The following is a 21,476-nucleotide window of genomic DNA, read 5'->3' on the forward strand; positions in this document are numbered from 1 at the left end:
AGCTAAGCTAGAGAGAATCCTCAGGTGTTACCCAGCTAGCCCAAGCCTCAGGCCGGGTGCATGGCTCCCGGCGGTTCTTAAGAGATGACAATCAAGTCCTAAATTGCTCCTGCTAGCTCTGCTCCACCAGCTCCACCAAAGTCACTCACATGAGAAACTCCTGTCTTTGGGGGACAGGAGATGGTACAACAGGAGGACCTGCAAGTTTTTCTTTTTCACTTATCTTTACATCCCACATGGGGTTTGGATTCATGACCCTGAGATCAAGAGGTGCACACTCAACCAACTGAGCCAGCCAGGCACCCCTACAAATTTTTCTTTTTTTTGGAAAAGACAGTATGGGGAAAACTGAATGAGCTGGGTTAGGTAATCGACCCAGACTTCCTCTTCTTTTTTTTTTTTTTTTTTTTTAAGATTTTATTTATTTGTGAGAGAGAGAGAGCACAGGCAGACAGAGAGGCAGGCAGAGGCAGAGGGAGAAGCAGGCTCTCTGCCGAGCAAGGAGCCCGATGTAGGACTCGATCCCAGGACCCCATGACCCCAGGATCATGACCTGAGCCGAAGGCAGCCACACAACCAACTGAGCCACCCAGGCGCCCTCGACCCAGACTTCTTATAAGAGTGAAACTTCCCATTCTCCAGTGTATATTCAGAACAATGAATTCAGAAGATATGCCAGAGAAGCATTTGTCAATTCCCTTATTTTTATGCCAGCTCCCATTCTGATGAGCAATAGGGGTGTGAAGTGGTTTACAGGGTCCCATGGGATCCAATGAAAAGCAGCTCATTAATACAAGGAGAGAAGATGTCCTACCTGAATGAGTTCTCATGTGCCTTTTCAGCTTGTATGTGTCCCTGCTGGCGTAACTGCACAAGCTGCACTGGAACGGACGCTCTCCAGTATGAGAGCGAATGTGACGTTTCAATTTGCTGACCTGAAACGTGAAAGCACATCGACTGTAATGTGAATGCTATGGATTAGGCACAAAAGCTTCGCTTTGGGGCACTGAAGTTCAGAATACAGAAAAGGTCTAAAATATAATATTTCTTCCTCCTTATTTGTAACCTTTATTTCTCAAATCCTTATAATCCAAAGAGGGTAAATAAATGGATGGGGCATAGATGACTCAAGATTGGTTATTAATAACTATTCAAGCTGGGTGAGATTCATTGGGGTGTATTATTCTATTTTGTCTATTTCTATATACGTTTTCTGCTTTTGTATAGATTTGAAATTCTCTGTAAGAGTTGAAGTAATCCATGCTTATCTACAGACCACTTTCCTTCCAGACACAGAGGTATCAGATATATTTTATCCCTAAATAATTTTACTGCTATTACAATGTGAGCCAGTTTCCTGCTATGAATCATAAAGGTAAGTTACTGGCTTCTGTGTATTTGTCTTGTATCTGGCCACCCAAATGGACTCTGACTGCTCTAAGTTTTTTTTTCAGCTGATACTCTTGGATTTTTTGGCATAAACAAGTATATCTGCAATACGTTAGTTTTGTTTTACCATGTATAATTCATTTCTTATTTAGCTGGGATTTCCAATACAATGACAATGTTGAAGCAATAAAGAACAAATATTTTGTTGCAAATTTTGATTATTTACTTATTTTTAAGTAATCTTATACCCAATGTGGGGTTCACAACCCTGAGGTCAAGAGTTGGATGCTCTTCTGAACGAGCCAGCCAGGCATCCCGTCTTGTTCCAAATTTTAATGGGTATACTCCCAATGCTTCAGTTAATGGAAAGGATCGACTGCGGGTTTCCGGTATAGTAAAGCCATTTTCTTCTACTCTTAAATTGCTAGGACTTTAAACAGTAATGAACACTAGATTTTATAGTTTTTCAGTAATCTGTAGAAATGATCACATGGTTTCTCTTTAACCTCTCAATGTAGCACACAACAATAATTTTCTAATGTTCAACTCTCCTTGTATTTTAGATATCTTCTATTTAGTAATCATTTATTTTTTAAATATATTATTAAATTTGGTGAATAATTTGATTTAGTTTTAGTTTTCTGTGAGAATAAAATACCCTTTTCTTTTTGGTAGCATTCTTACCCAGTTTTGATAACGACGTAGCCTCAAATAGTAAAGGAGGTAACATTTTCTTTTCCTTTTTTTTTTTCCCCCCCAAAATAGGCTCCAATGCCAGGCCTCAACTTAGTAACTGTGAGATTGAGAACCTGAGCTGAGATCAAGGGCTGGACACCTAACCGACTGAGCCAAACAGGTGCCCCCAAATTTTCCATTTTTAAATGCACTAGGTACAGTTATTTGTTTCTTTGATGTTTCATACACCTTACCTATGATAACATGTGGTACAAGTGTTTTTTAAAATGGGTAAATCTTTCACATTCATTACAGTTTTAGTATTTTGGGTGGCAGGGAAGGGGAGTGGGAGAGTTAATAATTTCATAAGATTTTCTATGTCATCTTAAGTCAGTATGGGTAGTTTTTATCCTAATACTGGAATCATGGTCTTAAGAGAAGAACCAACAAGTTGCTCAACACTCACTTCTACACTGGCGTAATCGCACATGGAACACTTAAATGGCTTCTCATGGGTGTGTTTATAACGACGATGCCGCACCAATTCTCCACTAGTCACAAAGGCCATGTCACAGTCTGGGCACTTGTGAGGACGAGTACCTAGTAGAAAGGGGATTATAATAGGAAGAAAAGATCAAGGGCACAGTTAATGACAATTCAATGTCTGATGAGAACTGCAGCATGAGGCTGAACCCTGGTCATCTCAATAAACTTGCACTAGCCTGAGAGTAACTCCAAAGCAACAAGTCAATAGAGTGTTGCTTTTGAATACAAAAATCTGCCCCCCCACCGCTTTTTTTTAAATACTCATCGCAAGAATTACTATTAAACTCCACTTAGTTGGCCAGAGACCACTGTAGTGATACTGAAAGACCTGTCCTTCATGGAGCACATTACCTATACTTGTGAGTTCATTTGCTAGCCAAAAAACAAAATCATTTTTATCCCTAGTTTATGAATTCTGATCACTCTGGACCAAAAGTATGTTTCATCTTTTTGTTTTTTAACAAGGTTTTATTTTAGATAGAGCGAGAGAGAGAGAGAAAGCGTGTGAACGCGTGCACAAGCAGGGAAAGGGACAGAGGAAGAGAGGGAAGCAGACTCCCCTGCTGAGCAGGGTGCCGGACGGAGGGGGGGCTCAATCCTAGGACCCTGGGATCATAACCTGAGCCCAAGGCAGATGCTTAACCAACTGAGCCACCCACGCACCCTATTTAAACTCTTGATTTAAAAAATATTGGGGCGCCTAGGTGGCTCAGTGGTTAAAGCCTCTGCCTTCGGCTCAGTTCCTGATCTCGGGGTCCTGGGATCGGGTCCCGCATCAGGCTCTCTGCTTGGCGGGGAGCCTACCTCCTCCTCCTGTCTCTCTCTGCCTGCCTCTCTGCCTACTTGTGATCTGCCTGTCAAAAAAAAAAAAAATTATATATATATATATATATAGAGAGAGAGAGAGAGAGAGAGAGCGCGCGCGCGCGCAAGCGAGCACACCTTGGGGCACCTGGGTGGCTAGGCAGGTTGAGCATCTGACTCTTTTTTTTATTTTTTAATAAACATATTTTTTTAAATTAAGATTTTATTTATTTATTTGACAGAGATCACAAGTAGGCAGAAAGGCAGGCAGAGAGAGAGGAGGAAGCAGGCTCTCTGCAGAGCAGAGCGCCCGATGCGGGGCTCAATCCCAGGATCCTGGGATCATGACGTGAGCTGAAGGCAGAGGCTTTAACCCACTGAGCCACCCAGGCGCCCCGAGCATCTGACTCTTGATTTTGGCTCTAGTCATGATCTCAGGGTCGTGAGATGGAGCCCCATATAGGGTTCCATGCTTACTAGGGAGTCTACTTGAGATTTTCTACTTCTGCCCCTACCCAGACCCCTGCTGATGTGCACACTCTCCCTCAAATAAATAAATAAATACTAAAAAAACTAGTATCTTAAACCTCAATGTTTTGTCAAGTAGAGATCACAGAATTAACAGTTATTTGACCTAAAGACATTCAGCAATATATTGCAGTAGCAATGTAATAGAAGATATAGCAGACTGGGAAATAAAAATAGTTCAGCATAGATGAAAATAAATTTCAGACAAAGAACTAAATGTTGGGGTGCCTGGGTGGCTCAGATGGTTAAGCATCTGCCTTTGGCTCAGGTCATGATCTCAGTGTCCTGGGACTGAGCCCCACACTGAGCTCCCTGCTCGGTGGGGAGCCTGCTTCCCTCTCTCCCTTCCTACCTGTGATCTGTCAAAGAAATACATAAAATCTTTAAAAAAAAAAAAAAGAAAAAGAACTAAATGTTAAGAATATTTTTAAAAAGTTATTTGACCCAAGATGCTTTTGCACATCAAATCCTACTGTATTATGACTGTACATATAGGGACATTAGGCTGTCCATATTCTGATACTTTTTTTTCCAAAGAAAAAACAAAACAGAAAAAAAAAAAAACCACCAAAAAAACCAAAAACCAAATGTAATAGCTTGTTTTCTATATAAATTTATTTTGGTAATTCCGGAAATTTATCACAGGCTTTACAAAGTAGTACTGCCTTTTATGTGATCACCCTTTTTTCAAAAAATATTTTATTTATTTATGGGAGGGGGAGGAGTGCAAGCAGGGGAGGAGCAGGTGGAGAGGGACAGGCAGACTCCCCTGCTGAGCGCAGAGCTCTTCAGGTTTGATCCCACACTCTGAGATCATGACCTCGGCTGAAATCAAGAGTTGGACACTTAATCAACTGAGCAACCCAGGTGCCCCAAAAGATTACCGTTTTTATTTTATTTTTAAAGATTTTGTTTATTTATTTGACAGAGATCACAAGTAGGCAGAGAGGCAGGCAGAGAGAGAGAGAGATAGAGAGAGGAGGAAGCAGGCTCCCTGCTGAGCAGGAAGCCCGATGCAAGGCTCGATCCCAGCACCCTGGGATCATGACCTGAGCTGAAGGCAGAGGCTTTAATCCACTGAGCCACCCAGGCACCCAAGATTACCGTTTTTATTTTTATTATTATTTTTTAAGATTTTATTTATTTGACACACAGAGAGATCACAAGTAGGCAGAGTGGCAGGCAGAGACAAAGGGTGAAGCAGGCTCCCGGCTGAGAAGAGAGCCCCACTTGGGGCTTGATCCCAGGACTCCGAGATCACGACCTGAGCCAAAGGCAGAGGCTTAACCCACTGAGCCAGCCAGGTGCCCCAAGATTACCGTTTTTAAAAAAAATAATCTCTACACCCAATGTGGGGCTTCAATTTATAACCCTGAGATCAAGAGTTGCATGCTCTACTGACTGAGCCAGCCAGGTACCCCTTAACAGATCTCTTTCAAATATCCCTATCTAATATTCTGTGATCTGAATGTCAATTCATGGAATATTTAAACATTTTCACAAACAAATAATATACTTTTTTTTTTCCTTTTCCCCTTTTACTGAAGGAATCTTACTGTTTTTAGTATGTCCTCCTCACAGAGCAGCCCTACAGTATAAGTGGATCTTATACAGCCTTATACAGCTGTATAATACAATAAAAAATATAAGATGTTATACAGATCTTATACAGCCCTACAGTATAAGTTAGTGGATCTTCTCTAGTCCCTTTACATTCTAAACACAGCATTGGAAATAGGCGCAGGTAATGACGACAATAAGGAGATAAGCTGACAGCAGAACACAGTGCTGTTTTCATACACAATTACTCAAAAACTATGGACCAGCTTTAATTTGTGCACTGCAGGTAAGGGATGACAACAAAGTAACTCGGAACACCAAAATCAAAGGAAGGCTACCACTGAGAACAGAATTAGAAAGAGTCACAATGTAATGAATGGGACCAACTATCTGTGGAAAGGATTCTGAGATTGAGAGACCCCTCAAGTGGGAAGTGTGATTAAAGTATGATAGTAACTAAGAAATTTCAAGGAATGTTCATTTGCTCAGTTTGCTTTTTTATTATCACTGGGGATGTAGGAGTGAAAGAGTTCTTGTCTTTAAAAAAGAGTTCGGCAGTACAGAGAGTTAAATAAAACAACAATTAACGAGAAGGAAAGCAGGGTCCATTTCTGTTAGGATAAACTGAACTGAAACCCAAGAATTTCTAATGTTTACTTACCTAGTACTATCTAGGGGACAGAAAGAAGCCTGCTCCTGGTAGACATAAGCATGGCAATTGGGAAAGCAGCAGACACTGCTGTACAACAGAGATTTTCATTGGGTTGCACCACATGATTGCTTATGTCCCTCTGCTCAGGGTCCAGGCTTACCAAGTCACCCTTCAATCACTACATCTTACTGATATAGTCAAGGGTGTCCCCTAGCATGCAATACAACTGCATTCAGAAAATGAAAAGGTGTATTCCTCATCAGAAACTGATTTTCTTTAAAAAAATAAAAATAAAAAAAAAAGAGAGAGAGCCTGAGCATGAGAGACAGAAAGAGCACGAGAAGGGGGAGGGTCAGAGGGAGAAGACTCCCTGCCAAGCAGGGAGCCTGATGTGGGACTCAATCCTGGGACTCCAGGATCATGACCTGAGCCGAAGGCAGTCGCTTAACGAACTGAGCCACCCAGAGGCCCAGAAATTGATTTTCTGATTGTATCTGACCCTTTAGAGTTTGATTAGTATGAACTGGTTCTGCCAAAAAGAGCTCTGAGCGACTAAACGGACCACATTCTTATTTTCAAACCTGAGGACTAAACCATGACACACTGTGGCCGCATCAAGCGCTCCCATTTTAGGAAGTCCTATTATGTGGCCAAACGCTTTTATCTAGTTATATGCCCTTACATAGTGTCGTCCAACTACCAAATAAAATATTTTATCAACTGTCTTGACTAGAAAGCAGAGAAATAATGAAAAGGGACCAGATCGTATTAGCAAAGAATATACTAATGCACACATTGCTTACAGGCCAAACTTAACTTGGTCATGCTCAGTAGACTACCAGCCCATCAAATCAAAAACAAGAGCTGTATTAAGTGGAGAATCTGGAGAGAGGAGAGCTACTCTGCATTAAGAACTGTGCAAGATAAGTTTCTATTAACACTAGTAGCAAATGCCAATACTGAAAGAGCAAAGAACCCAGAAGAGAACCTAAAGAGAGCTCCAGCAGTCCCTCCACTTTAGTGACTCCTGGGATCTGACCATAGCCAAGATGATACTAATATAGAAAATTAAAGCACGGGGGCACCTGGGTGGCTCAGTCCGTTAAGCATTTGCCTTCGGCTCAAGTCATGATCCCAAGGTCCTGGGATCGAGCCCCACATCGGGCTCCCTGTGCAGCTGGGAGGCTGCTTCTCCCTCTCCCCACCTCCCTCTGCCTGCCACACTTCCCCTGCTTGTGCGCTCTGTCAAATAAATAAATAAAACCTTAAAAAAAAAAAAGAATATTAAAGTATGTATGGAGCACAAATAAGTAGGTGTCTGAACTGCTAGAGTAACACCTTCAACTTTCCATTCTGAGGTTATGAATTACTTACCTTTGTTGAAGTGAAACAACCAGAAACCATGGTTTTTACAACAGCAGAGTTGTGTTGCTATTTCTAATGTTCATCCTTATAATGCCTGGCAACTGTTGCCCGGGAATTTTGGGGGTCATGTTTTGTCACTGACGTTAAAAATTTTTTTTTTAAGATTTTTTTTTTTTAATTTATTTATTTGACAGAGAGAGATCACAAGTAGGCAGATAGGCAGGCAGAGAGAGAGGAGGAAGCAGGCTCCCCGCTGAGCAGAGAACCTGACGAGGGGCTCGATCCCAGGACTCTGAGATCATGACCGGAGCCGAAGGCAGAGGCTTTAACCCACTGAGCCACCCAGGCGCCCCGTCACTGACGTTAAAACCTTAACAACACAATGGTGATATCCTTTAGGAAATATTACAGGTTAACTGCCATAGATAATTTTTTTCTGGATCACCACCCTTTAACAGTTTGGATTATTTTCCACTAAACTTTCTTTACATTTGTCTATAAATTCATCTGCTTATAATAAATCAGGATTACAGCATAAGAAAGAACAAAAATCATTCTTAACTTCCCACCTGAACCAGCTTGGATGATACTCAAAACCCAAGTTTTAGCCTTTGCTATGCTGTAGCCCCCAACATTCATATCCAGCACCTGTGTGTGTGTTAAGGTGATTCCTCAGGAGGGTGACTGTTCTGAATGCCCTGCCACAGAGATGGCACTTGTGTGGTCTCTCATCAGTGTGACTTTTCATGTGACGATCCAAATTTGAACGCCGTGGACATGTGTAACTGCAAAGCTCACACTGGAATGTCTTCTTTACACCTATATGAAAAACAAAACACTTACTTCTTGCAAGGTTTCAAAGTGTTAAGTTTACTCCTAATGTTAAATTTCTACAAATAAATTTCATTAGTCTTTTTAAACTAAATCCAACTTAAGTCATATTGAATTGTAACTATTTTATGCCACTAATAGATTTGTCTTCAGGACTTAAAATGTACGGAATTTGGAAAAACTGTTATTCTGGCTGAAAGGACTGGTATCCAGCTCCTGATCTTTAAAAAAAAAAAAAAAAAAAAAAAAAAGGAAAGAAAATCCCATTTACTAAAAAATAATTTACATACACCCTGTGTTATTTGCTTTACACCAAAATGACTTTATGAGAATATAATGGATAAACTCATTTTACCTTTCTTTTTAATTTTTGTTGGTTTTGGAGGCTTCATGTTACCAACCACTTTCTCTGCATTAACCTCCGATAGCAGACCCTCCTGCTGCTCTTCCTCAAAATCGTAGACAGACACATCCACATCTTTGCCCTCCTCTGTGTAACGCAGTTTGCTCTTTTTGGTTTTCTTTGTTTTTTTGGCTGGTGGCTGATAATCTGGGTCTTTTTGCCAACTAGGATCTTCTTGAGGTGGAAGTTCTCCTTGCTCTAGTGTCTCCACCTCTCCATTGGCCCCTACTTTCACCACTTGAAACCCTTCAGGCAAAGGTAAGGTGTGACATATCATAGGTTCGCTTTCTGCAAGGCCCTCTTTAGACACTTCATTCTCATAAGCCCCCTGAAGTTCTTCTACTGAAGTGGTGGCAACAGGTACAGTCACAGGAACGGGTACTTGGACAAGCTGAAGCTCTCCTATGTTTATGGGCTGTTCCTCCATATTTACAACCTGCAAGGTTATGATCTGGGTATCGTCCACAGCAGCCTCTGCTTCCGGAGCGACTGTACCCTCCATTACTTCAGTCTTCATCTGAAGAAGGGTGGGATCCAGCTGTTCCATCATCACCATCTGTACACTGCTATTGACATCCTGGACCACCTCACCCCCATCAGTCTGGTTCTGGGGCAGGTGACAAGTGTCTTCTTCCTGGCCCCCTTCCCGGCGTCTCTGGTAAGTCTTTCTTTCCTTTCCTTTAATGAAAGTTTCAGACTCTTCAACAATGGCTTCAACCGCCTCACCTTCCATTTCCCCTTCCTTTATTAAGGGAGAACACAGATTGTTATTTATTCTTTCATTCATTCCACAGATTGTTATTTAAAATAAAGCTTGTCTAAGTGAAAATACATACATTTTAAAACAAAAGCGCCCTTGAAAAACGAATCAGGAAATCAATGGTTGTTAATATTCAAAAAGACAACAGATATTATGAACCTCCTGATGGAAAAACAAACTACCATTATGAAGCAGTCTTATTAAACAAAAAATCTGAAAATAATCAGGTCTCTAAATCCAACCACCAATTAACAGGAAATTGGTGACAGAATTTGTTTCTTTTTTAAAGATTATTTATTTGAGAGAGAGAACGTGTGTGCTTACAAGCAGGGGGGAGGGGCAGGGGAAGAAGCAGACTCCCTACTGAGCAAGGAGCCTGATGAGGGGCTTGATCCCAGGAACCCTGAGATCATGACTTGAGTCAAAGTCAGACATTTAACCAATTGAGCCACCCAGATGCCCTGGTGAGAGAGTATGTTAAATTATACTACCAGGATGAAATCAGTGTAATTGTGACTGAAGGAAACTCTGCAGGATTGACTACCCAGTTTCTTCTGCAAATAAATCACCAAGACAAAAACGAGAAGGATAGAGGGAGAATGTACACATCAATGGTTCTCAACCTGAATGACTGCCTCTAGGGGTCATCTGGCAAGGCCTGTGACATTTTTGGTTGTCACTACTAGGGTGGGTGGGCCACTAGCATCTAGTGCATAGAGGCCAAAGATGTCACTAAGTACTCTACTACGCACAGGTTCAGTCCTCCACAACAAAGAATTATTATTGGTCCACAAACATCAATAGTACTGAGATTGAGAAACACTGACAGACAAAAAGAGATCTAAGAAATACTGTACTCGGGGGCTCCTTGGTGGATCAGATGGTTGGGTGGCTGCCTTGGGCTCCTGTCATGATCCTGGAGTCATGGGATCGGCCCTGCACTGGGCTCCCTGCTTCTCCTTCTCCTTCCCCTGCTTGTGCCCTCACTCTGTCAAATAAATAAATAAAATCTTAAAAAATAATAATACAGTATTGGGGCACCTGGGTGGCTCAGTCAGTTCAACTCTTTTTTTTTTTTTTTTTAAGATTTTATTTATTTAACAGAGAGAGAGACAGCAAGAGAGGGAATACAAGTATGGGGAGTGGGAGAGGGAGAAGGGGCTTCCCATGAAGCAAGGCGCCCGATGCGGAGCTCGATCCCAGGACCCTGGGATCACGACCTGAGCCTAAGGCAGCCGCTTAACGACTGAGCCACCCAGGCACCCCAGTCAGTTCAACTCTTGGTTTCAGCTCAGGTCATGATCTCAGGGCCCTAGAATCAAGCTAGGCATAGGGGTCTGCACCCAGCAGGGAGTCTGCTTGAGACTCTTCCTCTGACCCTCCCTTTGCTCACAAGTGTGTGTACACTCTCTCTCAAATAAATAAATCTTTAAAAAAATACAGCAGTTAAGCATCTGCCTTTGGCTTGGGTCATGATCCCAGGGTCCAGGGACTGAACCCCGCATCGGGATCCTTGGTCAGTGAGGAGCCTGCTTCTCCCTCTCCCTCTGACTGCCAATCCCCCTGCTTGTGTGCGTACTCTCTAATAAATAAAATGTAAAAAAAAAAAAAAAAAAGAAATACAGCAATCAACCACAACATATGGACCTTTCTGGATCCTGATTCAAACCAACAAATTATTTAAAAAAATAGGACATGAGACAATTAGATTCATCTCTGGATTTTTTTCCCCCCAGTTCTGGGTATTTGATGATATTAACGAATTATTAACAAAACTAGTTCAAATCCTTTACATTTCCTGTATCTATTAATAAAAACACTGGCAGAGGGCCTTGCTATTTTTAGCTAAATTCTACCTTAGAAAATATCCTATCATAGTGTTTTCTCACCCTGTTTTCTTGGAGCCAGAATCAAACCTTGGATCCAATCCAGACTCCAATGGTCCTGATTGTGGCTACCATACAACACTACCTCCTGTGTCATACCATCAACTTGACATTCATCTATCTCTCCTCTGTGAGACCATGAATTCCTTGAGGACAGGGACCATGTACAACAAGACATTTTTGCTTCAGAGCACTATGACTAGGTTGGTAGATACTGCTAACTGAAGATATTAAAAAACACAGGAAAAGAAAAATGAGCCAATTCATAGTTTCTGGCTCTTGTGAGTACCAAAGTACCCAGACACCTAAGAGTAAAATGGACCTGAACAATCATCTAATTCACAAAATAACTGAAGTATATACAAGGTTAATTCAAAATTAAAGTGTTTTGTATTCTTGCCCTAGTCTTAAATGAATATTTTGGTACTTCCATTACAGACACATTTCTCTAATTCTGTCGGGGCACCTTAACACTGTACCCACATAGGCAGTCAGAACCACCTACAAGGCAGTACAAAGACCACAGAGGGACGGGTGAGGCCTGGTCCTGCATTCAAGGAGTTGCTATCTATTTTACTTATTTACGTATTTTTTTTTATAATATATATTTTTAAAGATTTTATTTGACAGAGAGAGAGACAGCGAGAGAGGGATCACAAGCAGGGGGACTGGGAGAGGGAGAAGCAGGCTTCCCACTAAGCAAGGAGCCCGACACGGGGCTCGATCCCAGGACACTGGGAACATGACCTGAGTCGAAGACAGCTGCTTAATGGCTAAACCACCCAGGCACCCCATATTTATGTATTTTTAGAAGTTTATTTAATTAAGTAATCTCTATACCCATCGTGGGGCTCGAACTCACAACCCTGAGATCAAGAGTCACATACTCTTCTGACTGAGCCAGCCAGGCACCTCTAAGGAGTTATTACTACCTAACTTAAGGGACAGAACAGGTACAACGGTTTAAGGTAAAGCAGGTAGATATGGAGAACTCAACATAATCAATGTGTACTAGTCATACTGTAAATTCTCAACAGTCCCATGGGGTTGGTGCTATTACTGTGTTGGACAGCACTGCTATATATCTTTGTTACTCAAAGCATGGTCCAAGGACCAGCAGCAATGGCATAACCATGGAGCTTATCAGAAGCACAAAACGTGGGCACCTGGGCGGCTCAGTGGGTTAAAGCCTCTGCCTTCGGCTCAGGTCATGATCCCAGTGTCCTGGGATCGAGACCCACGTCGGGCTGTCTGCTTGGCGGGGAGCCTGCTTCCCCCTCTCCATCTGCCTGTCTCTCTGCCTACTTGTGATCTCTGTCAAATAAATAAATAAATAAAATCTAAAAAAAAAAAAAACCCAAAAAACAAAACAAAAAAACAACCCACAAAACTTCAGGCTCTATTCTTTTTTCTTTTTTTTTAAGATTTTATTTACATATTTGACAGAGATTGCAAGTAGGCAGAGAGGCAAGCAGAGAGGAAGGGGGAAGCAGGCTCCCCGCCGAGCAGAGCGCCCAACGCGGGGCTCGATTCCAGGACCCTGAGATCACGACCTGAGCCGAAGTCAGAGGCTCAACCCACTGAGCCACCCAGGCGCCCCTCTATTCTTTTTTCTTAAACAATTCTTTTTATTTTTTATTTTTTTAAAGATTTATTTATTTATTTGACAGAGATCACAAGTAGGCAGAGAGGCAGAGAGAGAGGAGGAAGCAGGCTCCCTGCCGAGCAGAGAGCTCGATGTGGGGCTCAATCCCAGGACCCTGGGACCATGACCTGAGCCAAAGACAGAGGCTTTAACCCACTGAGCCACCCAGGCGCCCCTTAAACAATTCTTTTTAAGTTTTTTATTTATTTAAGTAATCGCTACACCAAACATGTAGCTCAAACTTAGAACTCTCAGATCAAGAGTCATACACTCTTCCAACTGAGCCAGGTAGGCGCCCCTTCAGGCTCTCCTCTTGACCCACAGAATCAGAACTTGCAATTTAACAGATCTCCAAGTGATTTCCTACATTCAAGTTTGAGAAGTACTACTTTATACCATTGCTCTTCACAGATTTTTTAAAAAGATAATTTTCAGGCCAGGAAGGTCCCCAAATTAGTACCCCAACAAGAATGGGTAATTCCAAATGCTAGAATTAGGGAACAGAGAAAAAGCCCATCTATCTTGGTGACATTCTTGGGAAAAATACCAAAGCAGAGAGAACAAAAAATTCATAAGCCATCAATGCTAATACTGACCCTGCCAGAAAATCACTACATAATCCCAGGCTATTTAGATAACTTCTATTGTAAAACTGGTGAAGGAAAAACATTTCATCTCTGAGTTCTGTCAGGTTGTGAGGCATACAATTTGAAGAACACAAAAAACCCCATCTCCCCTCTGGCTTGAATTTGAGAACCTTTAAATATAAATAATTTATAAATAACTTGCTTGTAAATAACAAAGTCTAACCTAAAAGAAATCACTGGAATTATAAACCAGGTAGAAAAGAAATGGTACAAGGAGTACAAACTGAAACCAACTGTGTTGCCAGGGAGCTGAGCAGACAGAGTATTCTCTCATTGAAAAAACACTCCATGCAGGGTTCCTGAACATCAGCCTCTATTCAGGGTCTTGATAAGCAGCAGGTTCAGTTTTTACAGAGAAAAGTCAGATACAAAGTAGCAAGGCACAGGCCTCTCCTATACACTGCTTAGAAAACTCAAAAGCAACCCCTCAAGCAGTGGATCTGTTTACCTAACTTTCCCCAGGAGAATGGAGTCCCTTCTCTGAATCAATAACTAACCTAATAGCCTGGACCAGGTCTCTCCTCCCACTCCCTGAGGACTGTGCTCTGCCAGCCGTCCCACCCCTTCCACAGTTATGATCCATTTCTTCTCTTCCTCTACAGAATCAGCTCTGTTTCCACTCAGTTTCACTTAGCTACACAAAATGCATAGAATACACTTACAAAGAGACTCTTAACTACAGGAAACAAACTGAGGGTAGCTGGAGGGGATGGGGTAATTGGGTGATGGGCACTGAAGAGATCACTTGATGTAATGAGCACTGGGTGTTACATGCAAGTGACAAATCACTAAATTATCTCTGAAACCAGTAATATACTATATGTTAAACTGAATTAAAAAAAAAATACTCTTACACTCCCCCTCCTCTCCCCTCATGCTCTTCCTCTCCCCTTCAGTCAGCCATGCTTTCTACATTTTTCAAACATTTTTGTGGACCAACACTACTAAAAAGTGGTTTACATGTATCTTCAGAACACAATATTTTTTAGATTATCGAAGTATAATCTAAAATATAAATATAAAATATATATATTTTATGTACTTCACTTTTTAGAGAAATCTGAAAAGTGAAGCACATAAAATATATATATATATATATTTTTTTTTTTTAAAGATTTTATTTATTTATTTGACAGAGATCATAAGTAGGCAGAGAGGCAGGCAAAGGGAGAGGAGGAAGCAGGCTCCCCGCCGAGCAGAGAGCCCGATGTGGGGCTCGATCCCAGGACCCTGGGATCATGACCTGAGCCAAAGGCAGAGGCTTTAAACCACTGAAGCACCCAGGCGCCCCTAAAATATATATATTTTAAAGTTATTCATGGGGCACCTGGCTGGCTCTGTCAGTTGGGGGGGGGGGCTCTTGATCTTGGGATTGTGGGTTCAAACGCCATGTTGGGTGTAGAGATTATTTAAAAAATAAAATCTTACCTGTACCCCTAGGGAAAAAAAATATATGTTTATGAAAAAATAAAATTAAAAAAATAAAATAAAATAAAATAAAATCTTTAGGGGCGCCTGGATGGCTCAGTGGGTTAAAGCCTCTGCCTTCAGTTCGGGTCATGATCCCAGGGTCCTGGGATTGAGCCCTCCATCAGGCTCTCTGCTCAGTGGGGAGCCTGCTTCCTCCTTTCTCTCTTCCTGTTTCTCTGCCTACTTGTGATCTCTGTCAAGTAAACAAATAAAAATCTTAAAAAATAAAAATAAAAAAATAAAATCTTAAAAAAAAAAAGTTATTGGGGTGCCTGGGTGGCTCAGTGGGTTAAGCCTCTGCCTTTGGCTCAGGTCATGATCTCAGGATCCTGGGATCGAGCCCTGTGTCAGGCTTGCTGCTTAGCGGGGAGCCTCTTCGCCTCACTACCCCCACCACCTATGTGTGATCTCTGTCAGATAAATAAATAAAATCTTAAAAAAAAAAAAGTTATACACAATCCCTATACCTAGAGATAATCACCTAGCCCTTTTGTTTTCCCCCTTATGGATATGTATTTTTATATAGATGAGATGACATCATATATTTAGTTTGCACACCCTTGTATAAGGCTTTGCTTGCCTTCAGAACATATCCATACTAAAAAGGACTCCACTCCCTCTTTAGCCTCAGTGGTCCCTCTGCTTGGTCCATAAGCACCATATACCAGGAACCACAACAGCTAACCCAAAGGCCTTCCCCTCACCCTCCATCTCAGTTTCTCTGGCAATTGACCGCATGAAACTTGTATTCCTCCTTCATTAGCCTCTTTACTCCCCTCTGTCCTTCCTAGGTCTCTTCTTTGCCTCTGAGAGCTGCTCCACCTGCCCCTTCCAACACATCAAGGCTCTATTCCTTTCTCTATTGCCACTCCAGGTGCCAGCCTTTTTAGTTCAGCTGTCTCCAGAGATCTTTCAAATCCGTATCTGCATTTCCTTAATTTTACTCTCTATAGGAGATCTCTCCATATGGATGTCTAGCTATCACCTTCAACTCAATGGCACTGGAAAAGGAATAAGGAGACTGGACTATTGTCCCTAATCCATGACGGACCAAAGGTGCTTAGAAAGTGGATTGGTCTTCTGAAGAACAGTTATTTTCAGGACACCTGGGTGGCTCAGTTGGTTAAGCATCTACCTTCGGCTCAGGTCATGATGCTGGGGGTCCTGGGATCAAGTCCCACACTGGGCTCCTTGCTCAGCAGGGAGCCTGCTTCTTTCTCTACCTCTGCCTGCTTGTGCTCTCTCTGTCAAATAAATAAATAAAATCTTAAAAAAAAAAACAGATCTTTTACATATTTTTTTTTTTAAGATTTTGTTTATTTATTTAACAGACAGAGATCAGAAGTAGGCAGAGAGGCAGGCAGAGAGAGAGGGGGAAAGCAGGCTCCCTGCTGAGCAGAGAGCCCGATGCGGGGCTCGATCCCAGGACCCTGGGATCATGACCTGAGCTGAAGGCAGAGGCCTAACCCACTGAGCCACCCCGTGCCCATCTTTTACATATTTCTGTCATCCTGGTGACAAAGTGAAGCTTACAAACATTTGTTTTAATTTATTTATTTTAAATGGTAATTTCTGGGGGTGCCTGGGTGACTCAGTTGGTTAAATGTCTGCCTTTGGCTCAGGTCATGATCTCATGGTCCTAGGATGGAACCCCAGTAGGACTCCCTGCTCAGTGGGGAGTCTGGTTCTCCCTCTCCCTCTGTTCCTCCCTCTCCCTGACCCCTGCTCAAGCTCTCACTCTCTCTCAAATGAACAAAACCTTGAAAAATCATTCGATCAACTTCTACAATAGGGCCAAAGAAGGTTCCCTCAGATTGTGACAGTGCGATCTTGGCACTTGCAAATGTTGGGGCCAGCAGAGAGGAAAACTGGCACCTGAACACTTATCTGCCCTTGCTGACTACTGGTCGAGTGGGAGGATGCAAAAGCCTGGCCTGTAACAGAGGCCCTTATGGTTTGGCCATGTTCTTACCAACCAGCCTGGCCTACAACCTTGGGAGCCTACTGGATCAGCCCTCTCCCTCTTGTCTCAGTTTTCTCTTTTCTAAGATTTATTTATTTATTTGACAGAGAAATCACAAGTAGGCAGAGAGGAAGGCAGAATGAGAAAGGGGGAAGCAGGCTCCCTGCCGAGCAGAGAGCCTGATGCGGCCCGATCCCAGCACCCGGAGATCATGACCTAAGCCGAAGGCAGAGGCTCAACTCACTGAACCACTCAGGAGCCCCATTCTCAGTCTTTTCTCTGCCAGCTTTGTGTTGCTCAAATCTTTCACATCTTAAAACTTCTTTAACCCACTCAATAATTTAGCATCTGCCATTTCTGTATTCCTTCTATGGTCAACCTCACACTAGCCGTTTCCACTCCTTTATTTCTTTTCTATACCTTCAGTCTGGTTTCTGTTCCCTCAAATTCTCTACTGAATTGCTCTAAGGGGTACAATGGCCCTTAACTAGTAAATCCAAAGGAGACTCTCTGTCCTGATCTGACTTGACCTCTCTGTGGAATTAAGCATTCTAGTCTAGGCTTTATCCCGGAATGATGCCAGACCATCAGGAAAAAAAGCTGGGTATATTTGTGTCACATGGTCTTATCCCCTACAGAACTGCTTTCACCAAGTTTTGTTTTGGCCTTATGCCCTTGGCTTACACTAAAGGATATGTGGGAGAAATTTTCGAGTTACATGCTTAAAAAAGCTTTTCTTTAAGGAATTTTTTCTTTCATTGTTAAGACCTGTGTAGCAGGATCTGAGTTACCATTTTTTTAGTTGGCCACACCCTGATCACTTTTTTTTTCCCTCTCAAGCTATATAATAATAGCCTTCTATTCTAATTTGTATTTTCTAGGGTTCCGATTTTCTTTCTTTTTTTTTTAGACAGAGAGGAAGAAGGTGGAACTGGGCAGAGAGACAGAATCCCAAGCAGGCGCCATGCCCAGTGCAAAGCCTGATGCAAAACTCAATCTCACGACCCTGAACCGAAACTGAGAACCAAGGGGCACCTGGGTGGCTCAGGTAATGATCCCAGAGTCCTGGGATCGAGCCCCACATCAGGCTCCCTGCTCAGCAGATAGCCTGCTTCTCCCTCTCCCTCTGCCTGCTACTCTGCCTGTTTGTGCTATCTCGCTGTCAAATAAATAAATAAAATCTTAAAAAAAAAATTCACATAAAAAAAAAGAAACCTACCAAAATAAAAATAACCTCAACTAAAAATCTGAAGACCTATTTCAAGACTACAAACTCTCCCAAGAACATAAAAGACCTCACTAAACAGGGAAGCTACTATGTTTATCCATGATCAGAAAGGCCAAACATGGGGCGCGTGAGTGGCTCAGTTGGTTAGGCATCTCCCTTTCCCTCAGGTCATGATTCCAGGACCTTGGGATCAAGTCCCATGTCGGGCTCCCTGCTTAGCAGGGTGTCTGCTTCTCTCTGTCTCTCCTCATCCCTGGCTTGTGCAGGCGCGCGTGTTACCTCTCTCTTTCAAAAAAAAAAAAAAAAAGGCTGGAGATCAGAAAGCGCCTCATTCTTTCTCCTTTATATAAGGTAATTCTCAAAATGTCTGAAAAATAAACAAGATGATGAGGAGAGCAATAAAATTTCCAAAAAATGAAAGCAACCTTCTATTTCCAAATATTAACATGTTATAAAGCCACAATAATTAATGTAGTGTAACTGGCACTATCACAAATAGCCTATCTGAACAGAAGAGACAATCCAGAAACAACCCCTAAAACATAAAAAGCTGTCCTTTAATAAATTAGTTGGTAACAGAGGATTACTCCATAAAAAGTGCCAAAAAGCTATTAAACTACTTGGAAAATATTGACACACACACACACATTAAAAACAACACAACAACAAAAAGAACCCACCTTGAAAAAAGATAATAGGTGAAGAGCCTTCCGATCTCAGAATGAGGAAGGCTTTGTGCTAAGACACAGAAATAACAGGGAGAAAACAGAGTAAATTACTGAAATTTTGACCATAAGGATTTTATTTATTTACTTGACAGAGAGAGACACACAGCAAAAGAGGAAATACAAGCAGGAGAGGGAGAAGCAGGCTTCCTGCTGAGCAGAGAGCCTGATGCAGCGCTTGATCCCTAGGATCCTGGGATTACGATTTGAGCCGAAGGCAGACGCCCAATGAATGATCCACCCAGGTTCCCCCGCAAAAATTTCTTTTTTTTTTTTTTAAATATTTTTATTTATTTGTCAGAAAGAGAGAACATACACACGGAAGAGAGGGAGAAGCAGGCTCCTGGTTGAGCAGGGAGACCAACGCAGGACTCAATCCCAGGACCCTGGGATCATGACCTCAGCTGAAGGCAGATGCTTAACTGACTGAGCCATCCAATGTCCCTCCCCCACCCTAAAAAATTCTTATGACAAAAACACTGAACAAAATTAAAAAGAAAACAGTCAACAAAGAAATAAGTATTTGTAGCATATGTGACAAAGGATTAACATCCTTATCATACGATTGTAAAATTTATGAGAAAAAGATGAACACCAAAAGGGGAAAAAAAAAGCTGGGCAAAGGACACAAATAAATGACTCAAAAAAAAAAAAAAAAAAAAAAAGAAGGAAGGAAAAAGAACTTCTTTAACACTAAATCAAACAAAAAAGCAAATTAACGTAACATGACAGCATGTTATGTCTATTAAACTGCTACGGCTGTTTTATTTATTTATTTTTTTAAAAAAGATTTTATTTATTTATTTGACAGAGAGAGATCACAAGTAGGCAGAGAGGCAGGCAAAGAGAGAGGGGGAAGCCCGCTCCTGCTGAGCAGAGAACCTGATGCGGGACTTGATCCCAGGACGCTGGGATCATGACCTGAGCCGAAAGCAGAAGCTTTAACCCACTGAGCCACCCAGGTGCCCGCTACAGCTGTTTTAAAGGATAGTCCCTAATGTTGGTCATGGTGCCATGAAATCAGCAAGGTAAATGGTGATATGAATCAAGAATTTTCAAAATATTCAAATTGAAAAAACAGTAACTCCGCTTCACTTCATGCCCAGAAATAATCAGAGATGAACATTAAGATTATAAGGACATTATTTTAAGTTTATTTATTTAATCTCTATACCCAATGCGGGGCTCAAATTCATGACCCCGAGAGATCAAGAGTCACAAACTCTTTTAAGCCTGACTCATTATAAACAACTTAGAAGTACAACCACAAGTGAATAGTTAAAACCTGGAAAACGATACACCCACAAAATGTAATATTATGTAGACACTGACAAATCACATTTCTTTTTTTTTTTTTTTAAGATTTTATTTATTTATTTGACAGAGAGAGATCACAAGTAGGCAGAGAGAGAGAGAGAGGGAAGCAGGTGCCCCGCTGAGCAGAGAGCCTGATGCAGGGTTCAATCCCGGGACCCCAAGATCATGACCTGAGCCAAAGGCAGAGGCTTAATCCACTGAGTCACCCAGGCGCCCCCCAAAAAAATCACATTTCAATATAATGCCTAATATGAGGTAAATGCTCATTCCATATTGAAAAAAAGGAGGGAAGGGACAGGAGAAGCAGAATGTAGTCATTGAAAGCTTAGGTCCCCCAGCCAAAAACCTGCATCCCAATTCTGGTTCCTCTACTAATCTAGCAGTGTGACACGGAGTGAGATATGCTACCCTCTGTGCTTCTGTTTCCTTTTGTACAAAACAGGGACAATAATGGTATCCACTTCACAGGCTGTCATAAAGACTCAACAGAACAATGCACACGCAAAGCCTGGCTCCAATGCTCCTCTGTATCATTACACTGTGTTCCTCTGGAACCTCCACCCCAGAGGGTAAAGAATACATGTTAATCAAACAAATATATAACCTTTCTGTTTTCTAAAATCCTTTTTTTTTCTTTTTTAAAAGTTTTTATTTGAGAGAGAGAGAGAGTATGTGGGCACATAAGTGGGGGAAGGGGAGGGAGGAAGGGAAAGGGAGAGGGAGAAGCAGACTCCCCACCAAGCAGGGAGCCCAATGAGGGGCTTGATCCCAGGACCCTGGGACCATGACCCGAGCCACCGAGGTGCCCCAGTGTCCTAGAATTCTAATCACAAACCTTACATAAATATTCCCAACTAAACTGTCTTCTCTGATAAACTACTGAATTTCTATATGATGAAGGTAGCATCCAGAGGACAGAACCTGGTAACTAACCAATTCTAGGAACGAGCCGAAAAGGAACAACAGCGTCCCAGACTGTTCTCTCTTTACTCATCTGTCCAGCATATTGCTGCCTGATGAAACCTTCTTTCTGAAATGAGGTGCAAAAACGCAAGGTGGTTGAGACCTATTTAATCAACTCC

The 21,476-nt window shown here is 41.9% G+C and overlaps 1 protein-coding gene across 3 annotated transcripts in view; it reads right to left on the bottom strand.

Annotated features, from left to right (window-relative positions):
• The window catches only part of CTCF (CCCTC-binding factor), a 52,291-nt gene that overhangs the window by 13,836 nt on the left and 16,979 nt on the right, over positions 1–21,476 (bottom strand). For all 3 annotated transcript variants that reach the window (XM_032854195.1, XM_032854196.1, XM_032854194.1), the window contains 4 exons: positions 8,706–9,495; positions 8,168–8,338; positions 2,531–2,664; positions 815–935 (listed from right to left, as the gene is read on the bottom strand). In XM_032854195.1, coding sequence (XP_032710086.1) covers positions 815–935; positions 2,531–2,664; positions 8,168–8,338; positions 8,706–9,486 — 1,207 coding nt within the window. In that variant the 5' untranslated portion in view covers positions 9,487–9,495. The remainder of the gene's footprint in view (positions 1–814; positions 936–2,530; positions 2,665–8,167; positions 8,339–8,705; positions 9,496–21,476) is intronic.

Source organism: Lontra canadensis, unplaced genomic scaffold (genome assembly GCF_010015895.1).
Source record: "Lontra canadensis isolate GAN:19392208 unplaced genomic scaffold, GSC_riverotter_1.0 scaffold8, whole genome shotgun sequence".
Lineage (NCBI taxonomy): Eukaryota > Metazoa > Chordata > Mammalia > Carnivora > Mustelidae > Lontra > Lontra canadensis.